The 15,913-nt window shown below is 39.9% G+C and overlaps 2 protein-coding genes across 2 annotated transcripts; one reads left to right on the forward strand and one right to left on the reverse strand.

Moving 5' to 3' along the window:
- Window positions 1–90: 90 nt before the first annotated feature.
- On the reverse strand, window positions 91–3,543 carry LOC125886620 (dynactin subunit 6-like). Its single transcript, XM_049572952.1, has 7 exons — window positions 3,370–3,543; window positions 3,093–3,157; window positions 2,847–2,952; window positions 2,619–2,704; window positions 2,459–2,506; window positions 2,196–2,338; window positions 91–421 (listed from the first exon to the last, which is right to left on the reverse strand). The coding sequence occupies exons 1-7, from the start codon at window positions 3,396–3,398 to the stop codon at window positions 329–331; spliced, it is 570 nt and encodes a 189-aa protein (XP_049428909.1). The 5' UTR covers window positions 3,399–3,543; the 3' UTR covers window positions 91–328.
- A 598-nt stretch (window positions 3,544–4,141) lies between these two features.
- hgsnat (heparan-alpha-glucosaminide N-acetyltransferase) lies at window positions 4,142–15,647 on the forward strand. The gene is given in 19 exon segments (XM_049572954.1): window positions 4,142–4,600; window positions 5,339–5,454; window positions 5,563–5,696; window positions 6,305–6,423; window positions 7,583–7,652; window positions 7,968–8,037; window positions 8,942–9,045; window positions 9,394–9,470; window positions 9,565–9,595; window positions 9,690–9,850; window positions 10,030–10,122; window positions 10,309–10,352; window positions 10,354–10,460; window positions 11,534–11,660; window positions 11,862–11,948; window positions 12,101–12,178; window positions 12,297–12,367; window positions 13,093–13,205; window positions 14,058–15,647. Coding segments are annotated over 19 exon segments (1,953 nt in total). The 5' UTR covers window positions 4,142–4,431; the 3' UTR covers window positions 14,240–15,647.
- Window positions 15,648–15,913: the final 266 nt, after the last annotated feature.

Raw genomic sequence — 15,913 nt, forward strand, 5'->3', positions numbered from 1 at the left:
CTCCTGTTTTCTTACTGCACTATTTACAACCTAGTAATAAAATTAATGGTAACCACTTTGATCATAAATGAGTACATGGAGCACACCATCAGCAGTTCTGAGGTTATTTAATTAATTATAGAAAAGGATACATCAAGCAAGATAAAGATGAAATGCTTAATCAGCTGTTAGAGTAGAAAATATTTATCAGTTAGTGAGAAAAAGCACTGTTGAAGCTAGGTACATATTATATATACATTCATGCTTTCTTCTGGACAGGTCTATATAAATAATGGGTTTGCTCGCCATTTACAATCCAACATAAGAAGTAGCAGAACAAAGCTACATTTTAGCTAGCGTTGTGGCTAGCTTTAACAGTTTTCTTTAGATGGTGGTAGTTTGGCAAAATCTTCATCAGAAAGTCGAGCTGAAGGGTCTGGGGCTGTGAGGATAATAAACAAACATATTAATAAGTGGTGTTGTGCACAATGCTTTCCAACTCAGACATAGGACATGTTTGAAAATGTTGCACTACTACTTAGGAAAACAATAGACCTGACAAACCATGATTTATAGTGTTTCCCTGAACAAGCTCAGTAGAGTATGGAAAAAAATGCCCAATGGAAATTAGAAGCTGCAATGCTGCAACAAATTATGATGCAGTTTGTTAAACTTATGGTTCCCAGAGCTCTGCTGCTCTTACCTTGCATGCAGTAATGTGCAAAATCTCATAGGAACCTGCAGTGTAAATATGGTGCACGCTCTTTTTAAGTTAGCAGAGAGCTGTAAATAGGGCCTTGCATGTTCGAGCTTCAGTTTATACTTATATGAACTATGTATTTCTTACAGTCTGCTTTTGCACACATGATTGAAAAGACCATTCATTATATATATATATATATATATATATATATATATATGTGTGTATGTGTGGAAGCTCTCAGACCTGAAAGAAATGCTTCAAAGACACGCAAGATCTGTGATTATATAAATGTGACTGAAATGTGCAACAGCTCAGAGCAGGGTTTTACCAGTACCCACAGTTACTGTCATGTCTGAAGTAGGCATATTGAGATAATGTGCTGTTATGTCTTTTTGAGTGAGTACTCATGCCCATCTCTAATACAGGCACCATATACAAGAGGTGGGAGCACTGGCACTTAACAATTACAATGCAATCTACTAAAACACCCCCACAGATTTCAGCCTGCAGTTAACAATGAGTTACACAGGGCTCAACACTAATTTTTTAAAGTGGTCACCAAGCTGGCGTCAAGCATCAGCTTTTGACTGCTGATCTTTGGATACCTTATATTTTAACTGATTAAGATGTACATCGGTTTACTAATAAAAACGTGACGTAAAAGAATGTTGAAAAGGTTTATTACAGTAACTGAACAAAAGCCTGTGTAGTTTTTTTTTTGTTTTTTTTTTATCTGATGCTTTACAAAATTGAATCTTAACTCTTATCAGTTAGCATGCCCACCCTCAATTTCTGGTACACAAAATCCTGGTAGGTGGCATTAATCTTACAAATGGTGGTGTTCATCGGCCGATCAATGGGTGCGCCAGCTCTTGCAGCTTTCACATGTCATTAAACTGCACACTCGTGTTGCTTAGAGCTCCAGTGCCTAGCCTGTGGTTCTATAGGATGCACTACCTTGTACTAGTGAAAATGTTGTGTGTTGTACATACTTAACATTATAATTTTGCATCCAACTCAAAGATGCTGGTATACTTTGGAAATTTACTTTTTTTGTTTAGGTTAACGTGGTTCTATGTCAGTGGAATCAATCTGCATGTTTGTTTGGGATGCTGATGGGTTAGTCAAAGTTTTCAGCCACAGTCATTCTATTAATTTGATTTTCCATTAGCACTAAAACAGATGCCTGCGTGCCTGCATGTTAACACACAAATGCATTTGCAGAATTGTCTGGTTCCAGGTTTTGACAGTAACCCCACTATTTAAACATCACTAAAGGACAGCAAATATCAAAAATGTATTCATTTTCAGTGCCATTTTGCTGTTCCTATTTTTTATATGTCAAAAAGTAGTTGCCACTGATGGCAACAAAAGGCCAAGAATTGGCTGTCAATTCTAGCAGCCCTTACTGTTGAGCTGTGTTAAATCAGCACCTCTCGGACAGACTCAGCTAGAAATTTTATATTTTGATGGTCCATCTGTGAGCACAACACATATTGGAATGCTGTGGTACCTGCGGTCTCTCCGTCTGAACCCGCCTCATACATCCAGAGCCGTAGATGACCGTGTTCTCAGGTATGACCTCACAGGTGTTGACCTGACAGAAGGCTCCAATGATACAGCCGCTGGTGAGGATCACATTCCTACCAACGTCAGCTAGAACAACAGAACAGAGGATATTTGTTACGGTGAGTGACACTTTTTATTGAAACGTTCCATCCTACTCTGCAGATGTGGGTTGCTCACACATGAACACACACAAAAAACCAAACAAACCTTTGGATTCAATCACGTTGTTGTCCCCAATTTTCAAAGCTTGTGATACTGTTGGTCCTCAGCTAAGGCAGAATGAACTTTTGATAGTTATGAGTCACAGTATGGTTACAGTATGAAATCATTTGACTTATGGAACAAGACTGGTCAGACAAAAGGATACCACAGCCAACTTCAAATACATTGTTCATGCCAATAGTCATTGTCTTTGGCTCCACCTCAGACTCTGGTGTGATGTTTTCTGGGTACCTGGAGGGTAGAAGAAACTTGTTATTGTTACAATACAGGCTGATTTCAAAACAGAGGTAGCCCATATGCAAAGATAACCCATCTTGTATGTGTAACACACATGTTAGACACTGAGATACACGGAATATTGAATTAACGTTACCCATTAATGATAAGAGCTTGCTCCTCGATCAAATTGCCTTCTCCAATCACTATGGGTCCTGCCTCTGCGATGATACGAGCTTTTGGGTGAACTACCGTCCTGGGGCCTGAGGAAACACAGAATTGAAAAAGTTAATTTAAACCTGTTGAATTAGTTGAGAGATTAATCCGATTTAAGTGTAAGAAATACAAGTTTTATCAAGTCATCAGTGACTACTTGGAAGTGACTCAAAGCGAAACGTCTTACCTATGGTGACATCTCCTCTAATCTCACTTTCAACACAAACTACAGCTCCAGCGGCTATTTTGACACTGCAGGGGGGAAAAGAAAAACAATGATTGAGAACATGAGAGGAAAAATGCTTACTATGTTAGCTAACGTCATGTAGCTAACTAGCCATTTCTTTAGCCGTATAAACTAGCTACATGGCTGCTTCATTATGGCTATTAAGTACTTATTTTTGTTAGCTGTTAACTTTTAGCTATGCGAGCAAACGTCAATAATGGGTTAACATTAATATTACCTTTTTTGAGCATTTTGTTTATCCGCCATTGTGATCGATGAAGTCCAATGGGAGGCGCCGTTAATTCACTCGATAATCGATTTGGAGTCCTTGCTGTCACAGCGTGTGCGCATGCGTCGGTGGACATTTTTTTTAAAGAGATGGCAATATAAAAAGATGACTGATGACTAACATGAGGATTATCTGATTAAAGACGGAAATTGGGAAGAGTTCAGCTCATCTGAGAAACGACTCTAGTCTGTACAAAATATCAGGGAGAAACGCTTGTGAACACAGATGCGAGTTAGTTAATCTATGGGTTGAAATATTATACGTTGCCATAGCAACAGACAATGTAGCTCCCTTCACGACCTCAGTACTCTATGTATATTAGAGGTTCAGTCATATAAAAGCTTGTATCCAACAGTGGGGTGTATCTTTCGTGGTCCACATGAGTTTTATCTGTATGAAAACTATAAGGTGTTTCTCCTGGGTATATAATTGTTTAAATAAATTAACTTACGTGTAAATCCAACATATTCACTGCTGCGTTTGAACGCGTGAGAGGAAGATAATTGGCCGCGCAGTCTGTGGAAATACTGGATTTTAACGTTGGCCTGACCAGCTGTTTTATCTTAACGGACAGACAGCAGACATCTCTTGGATTACATTCATTTATTCAAAGGTAAGATATACACCTGGCTAAAGGCAAAAGTTGGCGTTTTGATTTTCCTCCCAAGGTTGGCGAAAGAAACGTTATGTGACCCGAGCGCGGAGTATGCGTATTGTGCGCTGTGCTGAGGTCATGACTCGTGACTGGGGTCAAATTTCGTGTGTAGACAGTGTCCGTCAAATAAACTGGCAATTTGCGCAAATACAATACATGCACACGGATGAGGACACAGTTACTGGTCAGTCTTTTATGGTAGCAGTACAGGGATGTGGGGTTGAGCCATAGGTAGTGACCGTTTGAGGGCGACAAGACAAACAGGTAACCTAGGCGTCGATAATGTACTTTGGCCCTCGTCGCTCCCACTACAATGTCAAAACAAGGAAGGGTCGGAAGTGGTTTGTGCTGCTGCTATGGCAAAAAGGAAACTAAAAAAGTCCAAAGAAACATCTTCAGTCGCAGGGGGGAAGCGGACAAACACAAAAGAAATGACACAACCAGAGAAAAATATGTTTCCCCTTGCTGCTCTTGCTTTATTTGTAGCCGTTTGCGTGGTGCCGCTGACAGCCGAAATATCTACCTGTGAGTATCCAGGACTGTAGACATGACAAAACTAAGAGCAGGATGGTGTTTCGTAGCTAGTTAGTTAGCTACAGCTAAAATCAAATGTCCAGCACAATTGTACATTTATTTCACTCCTTTACGTGTTAAAATTGCCTTGCAGCAGTGTCGGTGGCTTTCATCAGAGATTCACCATGTTAGATAATGTTTAGTATTCGACTGTTAAATTATAAAATTGTAAGCTCGCGACTAACGCAAAACAAAACACCACCAGGTCAAAGATACAGTTGACAGTCCAAGCACGAGCTCCAGTCGTTTAAAATTCCCTCCTGGGGGTAGTTTATGGATTAATACGGCATGTGACCACAGAGCTCTGCAGCCATAACTTCAGCCCTCTCACATGCTTTCCTCCTCCAGACAGCAGTGTTAGCTGCCTGGCTGTAGCTTACAGTTAAACAGGGCGGTTATTTTACCTCTGGCTTTCCACCTAAGCTACCATTCGGCTATAACGATAGCAGTGAACGACTGGTTTGAGGTAAGTTGTAGTACAGGACACCGCCTGCTCAGCTGTATCATCTACGAAGACATATAAAAGCATCGGCTTCACTGTACGATTTCTCTGATTTACAATATGTCGGTCAACATGGAGTCAGGACAGCTGGGATTATTTTACGCATGTATCTTTGGTTCTAAGCAGTGCAGTGGGTTTCTGATTGTATGACTAATCTGCACAATGTGTACTTCTGTTTCTGACTCCAGCTGGCCACCCTCATCGAAGACGCATAGTCCTGAAGATGGATGAGGCAAGTCTGACAGTCAACAATGAGCTGGACACTGAGGTGGTGGTGTACTGGATGTCACAGCGGTGCTATCAGGTAGGCTTAAACACACACCAGGTATTCTCCTCCTGTTTATTCTGTGACTTGTTTGAAATGAAGATGATGATGAAGTCTGATCTGGACCCTTGTTCCCTTGTATGCTAGTGTTTGTACCAGCAGCTAGGGGTGGTATCCGCAGGATCCAGTCCTGGCCATCCCAGTTCGGCAGACTTTGTTGTGAGCACACAGCATGAAATTACACTACAGCTCAACAACACTAGAAGCCAGGAGCTCTGCAAGTAAGTTGAATGATACAGACATGTTTTACAAATGCCTGAACTAGAAATATATATATATATATATATATATATATATATATATATATATATATATATATATATATATAAAAACCTTGTGCTGTATAAATGTTTGGGAAGTCTCATTCTATCAACCAATGGAAAATGGTCTCTTACAGCTTTAATAGACTGACACAGATATGTTTTACAAATACATTTCTTATTTTAATATGTACCTAAACAAACATTTTTTGTTGGATTGAAAATCTAATAGGATTTAGAGATATGTTCACACAGATCCTTTACAGCTCCACTTCAAACTTTAGATGTTGCGGCACATCTTAAAAATAATACTCATTGCCTAACCATCCAGCATACGAGGAAAATGTATTTTTTATAAAATGAATATATGTTAGTAGACATAATTTGACATACAGTAGAATTTCTTGCACATTTCATCAAGGTGAGTGTGGCATGTCAACAACTGTCTTGTTGAATGACAATTTGCACATTAAAACAAAAGGTCCATGTTATTACTATGGGCATATGTACATACATCAATCAGTCTTGATGGTGTCCTGTCTGGTTTAGCGTATACCTTTGACTTTCAGTGTTCCATTCCACTTTGGGGAACATGGGAACTACTCTCTGTGGGTGAAAAATCTGAACAACTCCTCCATGGTCAACTGCTTCATAGTGACTGATGAGAATCCTGTCAACAGCTACATACGTGAGTGTCAAGTGTTTTCTGTCCTACAAAGGCTAATTGCAGAAACTATGCCAACACTGAAACTGAGAAAAATGGCTTCAAAGTGTTTTTTTGACTGCCCAGCCAAATGTGTTATAGGTAGCAAAGTGGTAAAGCACAAATTACATCGGTTTTCATAAAGTAATTTTTATGCCTGTGACCTCAATAATGCACTAAAATTGTAGCTTTTGTATTACTCTAAACAGCTACATAGGTAAGTCAAAGGCAAAGTGTTGAAAGGGGCCAGTTGAGGTGGTTCAGGCATCTCCTGAGCACCTCCTGTTAGAGGTGTTCCTGGCACGTCCAACTGGTGGGAGGCCCCAGGGCAGACCCAGAACACGCTAGAGGGATTATATATCTCGTCTGGCCTGGGAACGCCTCGGGGTCCCCCAGGAGGAGCTGGAAAGTGTTGCTGGGGAGTACTTAGCTCAGCCTGCTGCCTCTGTGACCTGGCCTCGGATAAGTGGTTGAAAATGGATGGATGTAAAGGCAAAGTGCAGCAACTACAATTTTAGTGTCTTACCTTTTTTAGGAACAGAAAAACTGTTTTTATTTCTTACTTCATTCAGTTTATATTTGTTTCATTTATAGATGTCGGTTTTAAAAGTGGCAACAGAGAAACATTTAAGCAACCATCAAGTATTATTTTGTTGTAATATATTCATCTTATCAGGTTTGACCTAAATTAGGATGACTTGACATCATCATTGTATTTATCAGTGATTTTGCTATGGTCGTTGTCTCGAATCTCGATATCAGTTATTTTGTCATTGTCATCAGCCTTATTCTCATGTTCACCATGTAATACGCTTACTGCAGGTTTCCTTCGTCCAATAAAATCCCAAGTAAGAGCACATTAACTACTTTTAATGCGGTTTGCCTTGGGTTTTTGGTTGGATTTTGTTGTTGCTGCAATTTTACACCCTTTTTTCTCGAGAACAGAATGAGATTGAACCAGAAAATGTTGTCACAAGATAGAACAGATATCCGAAAGTTTAATTTGAGCCATAATTCAATTTTGACCAAAACTGTAGTTCTGCGGTCAACCTTTGTAGGGCAGTTTTGATGCTTTATTCATCCCTTCTATGCTGCACAAACAACATGCAACATTTAAATAATGTTCTGCTTTTTCTCCACATAGCGATCCTAGTAGCTTTTCTCATCTTTGCTGGACTGGCATTGGCATCTGCCATTGGAACAAAATTATTAGGGTAAAGCCATTTTGTTTTTTTATTCATTCAGTTAATTCCTAAGTAGAGCTGTTATGAGTTTCATACTGTTTAAGAAATCAACATTGTCATTTGTATGTATGCAAACAAAATTGAATCTACATATGATGTATGAAATTATAATTTCATCAATTTCTTGATATATTTGTCACAGTGCTGTGGCGTGAACATCTCTTGCTAAAATTACTGCCAAGTACAGAGAGCTCCTGCTGCTGTATTCCTGTGTCTCAACTGTGAGCTGTGAGTTTGTGTGTAATATAGAATTACTCCTAAACTGGCTGATTGCTTCTTATCCAGGCTCGACTTAGTGAAGGGTATCCTCTTCCGAATTAGCGGCACCATGGAGACAGAGAGGCTCATCAACTCTGTGAGTGTTTGTTTAGAGGATATTTTGCCAAACACTGTAAGACTGTAAAATCTTTTTAGCCGAGATGGTACTGGAACTAAAATTAGTAACCAAATATCTTTATTTATTAGAGTTTGTATTTTAAATTTGCATTAAAACGCTCTTCAAATTTGTTATGAAAAACTTAATAAAAATATAATGTTTTTTAATTATTAGAAATCTCACCTATAATTATTATGTTAGATGCATCACTCAGCTTTCAGGGACTGTTAAAGGGACAGTTCACCCAAAAAGCAAAAACATATATTTTCCCTCTTACTTTTAGAGCTATTTATCGATCTAGATGGTTTGAGTGTGAGTTGCCAAGTTCTGGAGTTATTGGCCATAGAGCTGCCTGCCCTCTCTCCAATATAATGGAACTAGGTGTGTGCTCAAACTCCAAAAAACGTCACTTGAAAAAATTAACAGCAATAAAAAGAAAATAATCCCCAGAACTTGTTGTGAGCAGTTTCATGTAGGAACTATTTTCTTCCTACTGCACTATACCCAACAACTGTATCACAGTGCAGAAGAAAGTGTGCATCTTCTGCTTCATTCATGAGTAGATGCACACTTCCTTCTGCATGGTGATATGGTTGGCAGGTGTAGTTTGGTCAAAACAAGTGTTTCAATATGAAACTGCTCATAACAAGGTCTGTGGATTATCTTGAGTAACCAGGTCATGATTTCTGGAAAGAGACATTGCTGTTGAGTTTTTGAGCGGCTTGAACAAAATTCTGTAACAAATTCTGTTACAGACTGCATGTATTAAAATTTTTTTTCTTCTTTGTCAAATCTGTAAGGAAATTGTTCTAACCATGATTTGTGTGCAGAGATGTGTACGCTTCTAATTGAACTGTGATGATTTCCAACTTTAATCATTCAGGAGCTGGGCTCCCCTGGCAGGACAGTGTCACTAGTTGCTGACAACATCCTCCCTCCACCACCCAGCCCCAGCAAGAGGCTGCGCTCCCTGGACACATTTAGAGGGTAGGCCCCTACCTCATCTCACCCCTCACCTACATAGCTCAGCTTCCTCAAACAAAGATATGAACTGAATTACCACTTGGCCTGATCTGGCCTCATACAGTATCATGTGGTTCTTATTGTAGCGGGCAGCCGTCACTGGGATTGTGCCTCATTAATTAGGACCCTACTGATAATATTAACGTGGATCTGGTGCCTTGAAGTTTCAGTATTTGTTTCAAGGGAGTTTTCTTCCCTGAAGTGACCCATTTAGTTGTTCTAACTTTGATGCATCATCTGAAACAAATATATCTAACTTTGCTTGCCTGTTTGGTCTGATCTCAGTGAAATTCCTCTTTTATTTCCTGCCAGTATCTCCTTAGTCATTATGGTGTTTGTGAACTACGGAGGGGGACGATACTGGTTCTTTAGACATGAAAGCTGGAATGGTGAGTCTCACCTGCTTCTCCACAGATATTTGCCTCCAGCCTTGGTATTGTTGTTGATTTTGAAGCCTGTCTTTTCCGTTTTGTCTCCTTACAGGCCTCACTGTCGCAGATCTAGTCTTCCCTTGGTAAACTCACTTTGAATTTAAACCTTATGTCATTTTCATTTTACTCCTCTGTGTGTCTGATATTCTCACACTTAGTGTTTCCCTCCTTCAACAGGTTTGTCTTTATAATGGGGACGTCCATCGCGCTGTCAATCAACGCCCTGCTCCGTGCGGGCTCCACACGCCGCTCACTGCTGTGGAAGGTCATGTGGAGGAGCCTGCAGCTCTTCCTCATCGGCCTCTTTATCATCAACCCAAACTACTGCCAAGGAACATGTGAGTATAAACAGCGCACTTCTTTGATGTTGACTGTGACATCACAAACCATTTAGATAATTAATATACCCTCTTCTTTGATACTGTTCCAAACTGTTGACTTATTTCTTCCTTTCTTTGTTTGCTTGTGTGTTTCCGCCTGCATGTGTGCTCGCTCTAAATCCTCATCTACTTCACAGTGTCTTTTGACAACTTGCGGATCCCTGGTGTGTTGCAGCGCCTGGCCTGGACATACTTAGCTGTAGCCTGCCTGGATCTGTTGGTGGCGAGAGGTCATCTTGACATCCTTCCAACGGTCAGCCGACAGCTCTGTTCTACCCTTGACTTTCTATTTTGTGTTCAACTGGTGCAAAGATGACCTAAAATAAAACTGCCATGTTTGCTGTTTACATATCTATTGACATATGTCAAAATTCTGATGTTCCAGATAGTAAATTTATTTTGGAGGCAAACAAAAGGTTTGATTGAGGAGTGTCTCTGTTCTCCAGGATGCTTGGTGGTCCCCTGCCCTTGACATCTTGCTGTACTGGCCAGCCTGGCTGTGTGTGCTTCTCTTAGAAGTCGTCTGGCTATGCCTCACTTTCCTACTTCCTGTTCCAGGTTGCCCAAGGTGAGTAAATCGGGGCATGTTTGTGCGTTGTTTACCATCAATGTAAAAGGAGAAATGCTCAGCAAGCAACAGGGTTTTGTCCACTTCTGAAAAATATCTATGTCTTTGGTCCTTTGTAATAAGTGTTTGTGTAAAAAGCAGTGACGGTTCAGTCTGATTATCAGGCGATGCTTGTAGTGTCTACACATTTTTGAGTCAGACCCAGATTCAGGTGCAGTTTTATTAATCTATTTATTTATTGAAATACATTCAAAGAATTGCACAGCCAATTACACAGACAACAATGTGTCATAAAGAAATACTTAAAGGGACAGTTCACCCCAAAATACATATTGTTTTCTCTTACCTGTAGTGCTATTTATCAGTCTCCATTGTTTTGGTGTGAGTTGCCAAGTGTTGGAGATATTAGCCATAGGGATGTCTGCCTTTAAAAAACTCAACAGCAATGTCTCTTTCCATAAATCATGACCCGGTTACTCAAGATAATCCCCAGACCATGTTGTGAACAGTTTAATGTAGGAGCTATTTTCTTTCAACCATACTACACCCGCCAACCGTATCCCCACGCAGAGGGGAACATAGCTGTAACATTAGCTAGCTCAGTGGTGCTAGGTGGGCTAAGCAGTAGATGCACGCTTCCTTCTGCACTGTGATACAGTTGGCTCGCACAGTTTGGTTGGAAGAAAATAGTTCCTACGTGAAACTGCTCAAAACAAGGTCTGTGGAATATCTTGTGTAACCAGGTCATGATTTCTGGAAAGAGACATTGCTGTTGAGTTTTTCAAAAGTATTTTTTGCACTTTGAGTACCACAAGCCGAGTGCCATCTAGTTCCATTATATTGAAGAGAAGGCAGACATCTGCATGGGCGATATCTCCAAGACTCGGCAGCTCACACCAAAACAGTCTGGACTGACAAACAGCACTACAGGTAAGAGGCAAAATATATATTTTTGATTTTGGGGTGAACGGTCCCTTTAAAATTTCATCCTTGCTTTGGTGTTTATTTTTAAACCTTAACCTTGCTCTCAATACCCTTTATCCTACATTGATAATGCTGACTCTTCTGAACAGAGGCTACCTGGGTCCAGGTGGGATCGGGGACATGGGCCTGTATGCTAACTGCACCGGTGGTGCGGCTGGTTACATTGACCGATGGCTGCTTGGAGAGAGCCACATCTACCAGAATCCCTCTTCACGGGTTAGCGATCAGCAAAACAACCCAAACATACCAACAGAAGTCACGTGTAGTCTTTTTATAACCTGGGATGTTGAGCTTGAGTTTACATATCAGGTTTCTCTCTGAGAGGCCCATACACTGACCCCAACCATGCTAATGCTACAGGTGATGCAAGGATAAACTTATTTTCAACTTTCCTCTTCTGTTTCCATTTTAATGAAGGTGATTTATGCAACTCGTATGCCATACGATCCAGAAGGTGTTCTTGGCAGCATTAACTCTATCCTCATGGCTTTTCTTGGATTACAGGTTGGTAATGTGTATTTGTCTGGTTCTCTCTCACTCCTTGCTTCTTGCTTTTACTCATATTTCTGATGTCAAATTGATAATAACATAGCTAACTAGAACAAACAAACAAAATCAAATTTGAATTTATTGATTGCACTTTTAATTGTCCTCAGGCAGGAAAAATTATCTTACACTACAGAGATCTCCACAGAAGTATAATGTCAAGGTTTCTGGTATGGGGTCTTATATTGGTGAGTACATGAACTCTTATGCCTCTGTAGTATGTATCAATTTGTCACTTCCAAGTATATTAAATGAGTCATTGTTTGCTTTTTTTAGATGAATAATAAAGCCTTTTGTAACACACAGGGAGTCATATCAGCAGTTCTGACCAAGTGTTCCACAGACCAGGGCTTCATTCCTGTTAACAAGAACTTATGGTAAAGTTTGCTTTGACACACTTTCAGATGGAAGAAGTGGTTTTGCTTAGCAATAGCTGTTTATATCTGTTGACCAAAGGTTTGAGGAAATCGCTGATGGGAGTGGACAGTTTAAGAAGTTATGAGACACATCCCCGGCTTTTATTATTGTCTTTAGTTCATAGGTCTTTTGTTTATGTGTTAGTACTTTAGTGCTGTAGGATTTTATTGTGGCTGGGATGCTATTACTTGTTTCTTTTGGTGTTTGCTTGTTTGGGTTTTTTAATGCGTATTGCAGAAATAAATTTTGCAGTCCTGTCTTCCCTGTTTTAAAAACACGCTATGTGAGATCCCTCTCTAACTTTATACTGATGTATATTCACAATATTCCAGTACTTTCCAGGCTTCTACAATTGTGTCTCATTGCTAGCCAGCTACCTCCCTCATCCTATGTATCAAACACACAATATTTCATCTTAAAAGTCTAACAGTTCAACAGTGCCACCAGGTCAAAGTGGGCACCCATCCATGCCAGTGCATGGGATCATCGGCACAGTCAGAAGCTGTTGACCATCAGCACAAATGGCTGCTAATAAAGAGATTTTGTGGAGTTGCTGTGTCTTGTATGAAACTTTGGCAAGAGAGAAGTAACAGATAATCTTCAGACTTATTGAAGCTCTCCAACCCTACAGGCATATCCTTGATAAATATTTGTAGTAGAATGTTTGTGTTCATGTCACTTCTAGGTCGCTGTCCTATGTGACGACGCTGGCCTGCTTTGCATATGTGCTGCTAGTGCTGGTCTACTACACCGTGGATGTGAAGAAGTGGTGGTCTGGAGCACCATTCTACTACCCTGGTGAGCACTGCACTATATTGTCTGATGTATGCTCAGAATTAGACAGTGTTAAAAGTAAGCATTTTGTACATACAAACATACAGTAAGTATTTATGGTAGAGCCATAACACACAGAGGGGGAGTACAAAGCATCTGCTACCAGGCTGAAGAGTTGCTCTGTGGCTTTCTGCATGTCAAATAAACCTTAAAAAATCTAGAGTTAAAAGGTAGTTTTCAGTGCGGCCCCTATTTTGCCATGTTTTTGTGTCTAAGTGACTAATGAGAACAACGATTTTTGAAAATGTTCCAGTATTGAGTGAGAGCACTGCAGCCAGCAGCAGTACAAGCACTACGTCCACACCATCAGTTTACATCCACAGAAAATGCTTGTTTTGCCACTGACAGGCTCAGGTGGTTCTTTTAAGTGTCTGACAACATTATGGAGAGGATTCCTACAGAGTCAGACCTTTTTAGGAAAGCGTAAGATCCTTTTTGTTTAACCAGAAAGAAGACGCAAAATCCATTTCAATTTCAGTCCAAGCTTGCAGAACAGCAATGGACGGCAATAAGTGAAGTTACTGCAGGAATAGAGTCAATAATAACAATTAAACAAGAACAAATTTAGGCACTCATAAAAAAGTTTTGAGCCTTTGAGGAATCTTCCATTTCTCACACTGTAACAGTATTTTCTTTTAGTTTGATATGAATATAGAGGTCAAGTATTTGTGGAGATGTAGTAAAATATTAGTACTTGTATGATTATTAAATCTACACAATCGCCAGTGTGTCTCAATTCTGTCTGTAAAGGTGCAGAGAAATTAGATCTACCACTTTTGAATTCAGTTTCCACTCTTATTATGTGCGTGCTTCCAGGTATGAACTCCATACTTGTGTACGTGGGTCACGAAGTGTTTGAGGACTACTTCCCCTTCCGCTGGCGCATGGTCAACAGCCAATCCCACGCCGAACACCTGACCCAGAACCTCGTGGCTACTTCCTGTTGGGTCTTGATCTCCTACTTGTTCTACAGAAAGAAGGTTTTCTGGAAAATTTAGAAGCGGAGCCTCTGAATAATGGGACATTCAGACAGCAATACCAGAGGACATTGTTTACTGTTGCTGGAGTTTAAATCTAAAAACTTTTGGAAAGCGGGAAATGCGATACTCATTTTGTTTTGTTAAAATGACCTATGGTTGTTCTCTGTCATCTTCTGTCAAAACAGCACATCCTTTATATTTTTGATTTTCTTTTTTGATTTTTTAGTCACTACTTTAAAGGACCATACATGTTTAAAGACATTTTCCAAAGATCCTCAGATATGAAGCAGCTGACCCCTGCTAAATATCTTGACTGACTCAGGAACAACTTGTCAAAGAACACTTTGAGAACTGTGCAAACTGACAGTGTTAATTTGCTATCTGACTGGGCTTTAGATGCTGTTTTTCATTCCTCATATTAAACCACAGACAACAGCGGGTTAACCAGCCCTAGCTGACTTCCCCTTGGGAAAATCCCTGCTGCCATCTTATGTACTGTCGCATTACTCTGAAAACTGAAGTGGGTTTTTGTGAGATTGACAGGAGCAGCAGGAGGAGGCGTTAAATTATGTACCCTCGAGAGAAAGGGCTAACAAGAATGTAGTATGATCCTCCGTCATTTCCTCTGCACAGTGGAAGGAGGAGGTGATACTTAAAGGGTAAAACAGAATGCAGAGATTTTAACATATGAAAGTTAAACATCTGCAGTATATCATTCCTCAGCTGTCTGTTTTCCATTTGCAATCCTTGCTCAGCAGGAGTCCAGTGGTGTGACATATGTTGCTGAGGGGAAGTGAAGGAGGGCATGTCAGATGACTAATGAAACCCACTGGAGGTTTCTTGCTTTGCAGTTTGGCCAGTGCAGAAGCATGAATGTGTATGAGTTCGTCTTTTTGATCAGGTGTTCAAAAAAATAAGTCACAGAACTGACTTTTTTATTTTGCTACACATGCCATTTTTTATGTTACCATTGGCAGAAATTGTTTCCTCTTCTCTTGCCAAAAGTTTGCTATTACTGAGTCACCAGTTTTTCACATTTTGTCAAATGTTTAATGAGTTCATAGAAAGCTATTATACTGTATGTTGCACGTGTACAGTAGTTTAATTATGAGATTTAGAAAGATATATTTGATCATGTCTTTTCTCACTATAAAACTGTTGCCATTACTCCCACAGTACTGTAAAAATCCCCCCCCCCCCCTTTCCTAAGATTGGCAGTTAATATTAAGATTACATTTATTAACATGTTTAACAAAATCATGGTTAAAATGTGGAATATCTGAATGCTGTGAGAGATTTTGGAAGAACTGTTCATCTAGTACTGTCAAAATTGATGGAATTAATTTTGCCAGACTTTTATACATTTATTTTTTATATTCACCACTTGAAAATAAGTTTGTGTAATAAATTATATTCCAAAATATTATTGCTGTTTGAGTTTGGTTTATATTGTAATGTAGGGCCTTTAAAGCAGGGGACATACCAGTTGCAGATTATATATATATATATATATATATATATATACATTTGTTTTTCTCCACCATAGCAGACAGGACCCCAGGTGCAAGTTGTGCAAAGAGGCCCCTGAAACAGTCCAGCACACAGTAGCAGGATGTAAGATGCATGCTGGGACAGCGTACATCAAGTGGCTTAGATAGTGTACAGCAACATCTGCACCGAGTGTGGACTAGA

The sequence above is a fragment of the Epinephelus fuscoguttatus genome, linkage group LG3, assembly GCF_011397635.1.
Source record: "Epinephelus fuscoguttatus linkage group LG3, E.fuscoguttatus.final_Chr_v1".
NCBI classification, from domain to species: domain Eukaryota; kingdom Metazoa; phylum Chordata; class Actinopteri; order Perciformes; family Serranidae; genus Epinephelus; species Epinephelus fuscoguttatus.

Bases quoted from the DNA above. Each gene is read 5' to 3' on its own strand.
- LOC125886620 (XM_049572952.1), bottom strand. From the start codon at position 3,398: ATGGCGGATAAACAAAATGCTCAAAAAAG. The intron at 2,705-2,846 runs GTAACGTTAATT...TCTACCCTCCAG, and splicing joins CAAGCTCTTATCATTAATGG to GTACCCAGAAAACATCACAC. The intron at 2,507-2,618 runs GTATCCTTTTGT...GAGGACCAACAG, and splicing joins TGTATTTGAAGTTGGCTGTG to TATCACAAGCTTTGAAAATT.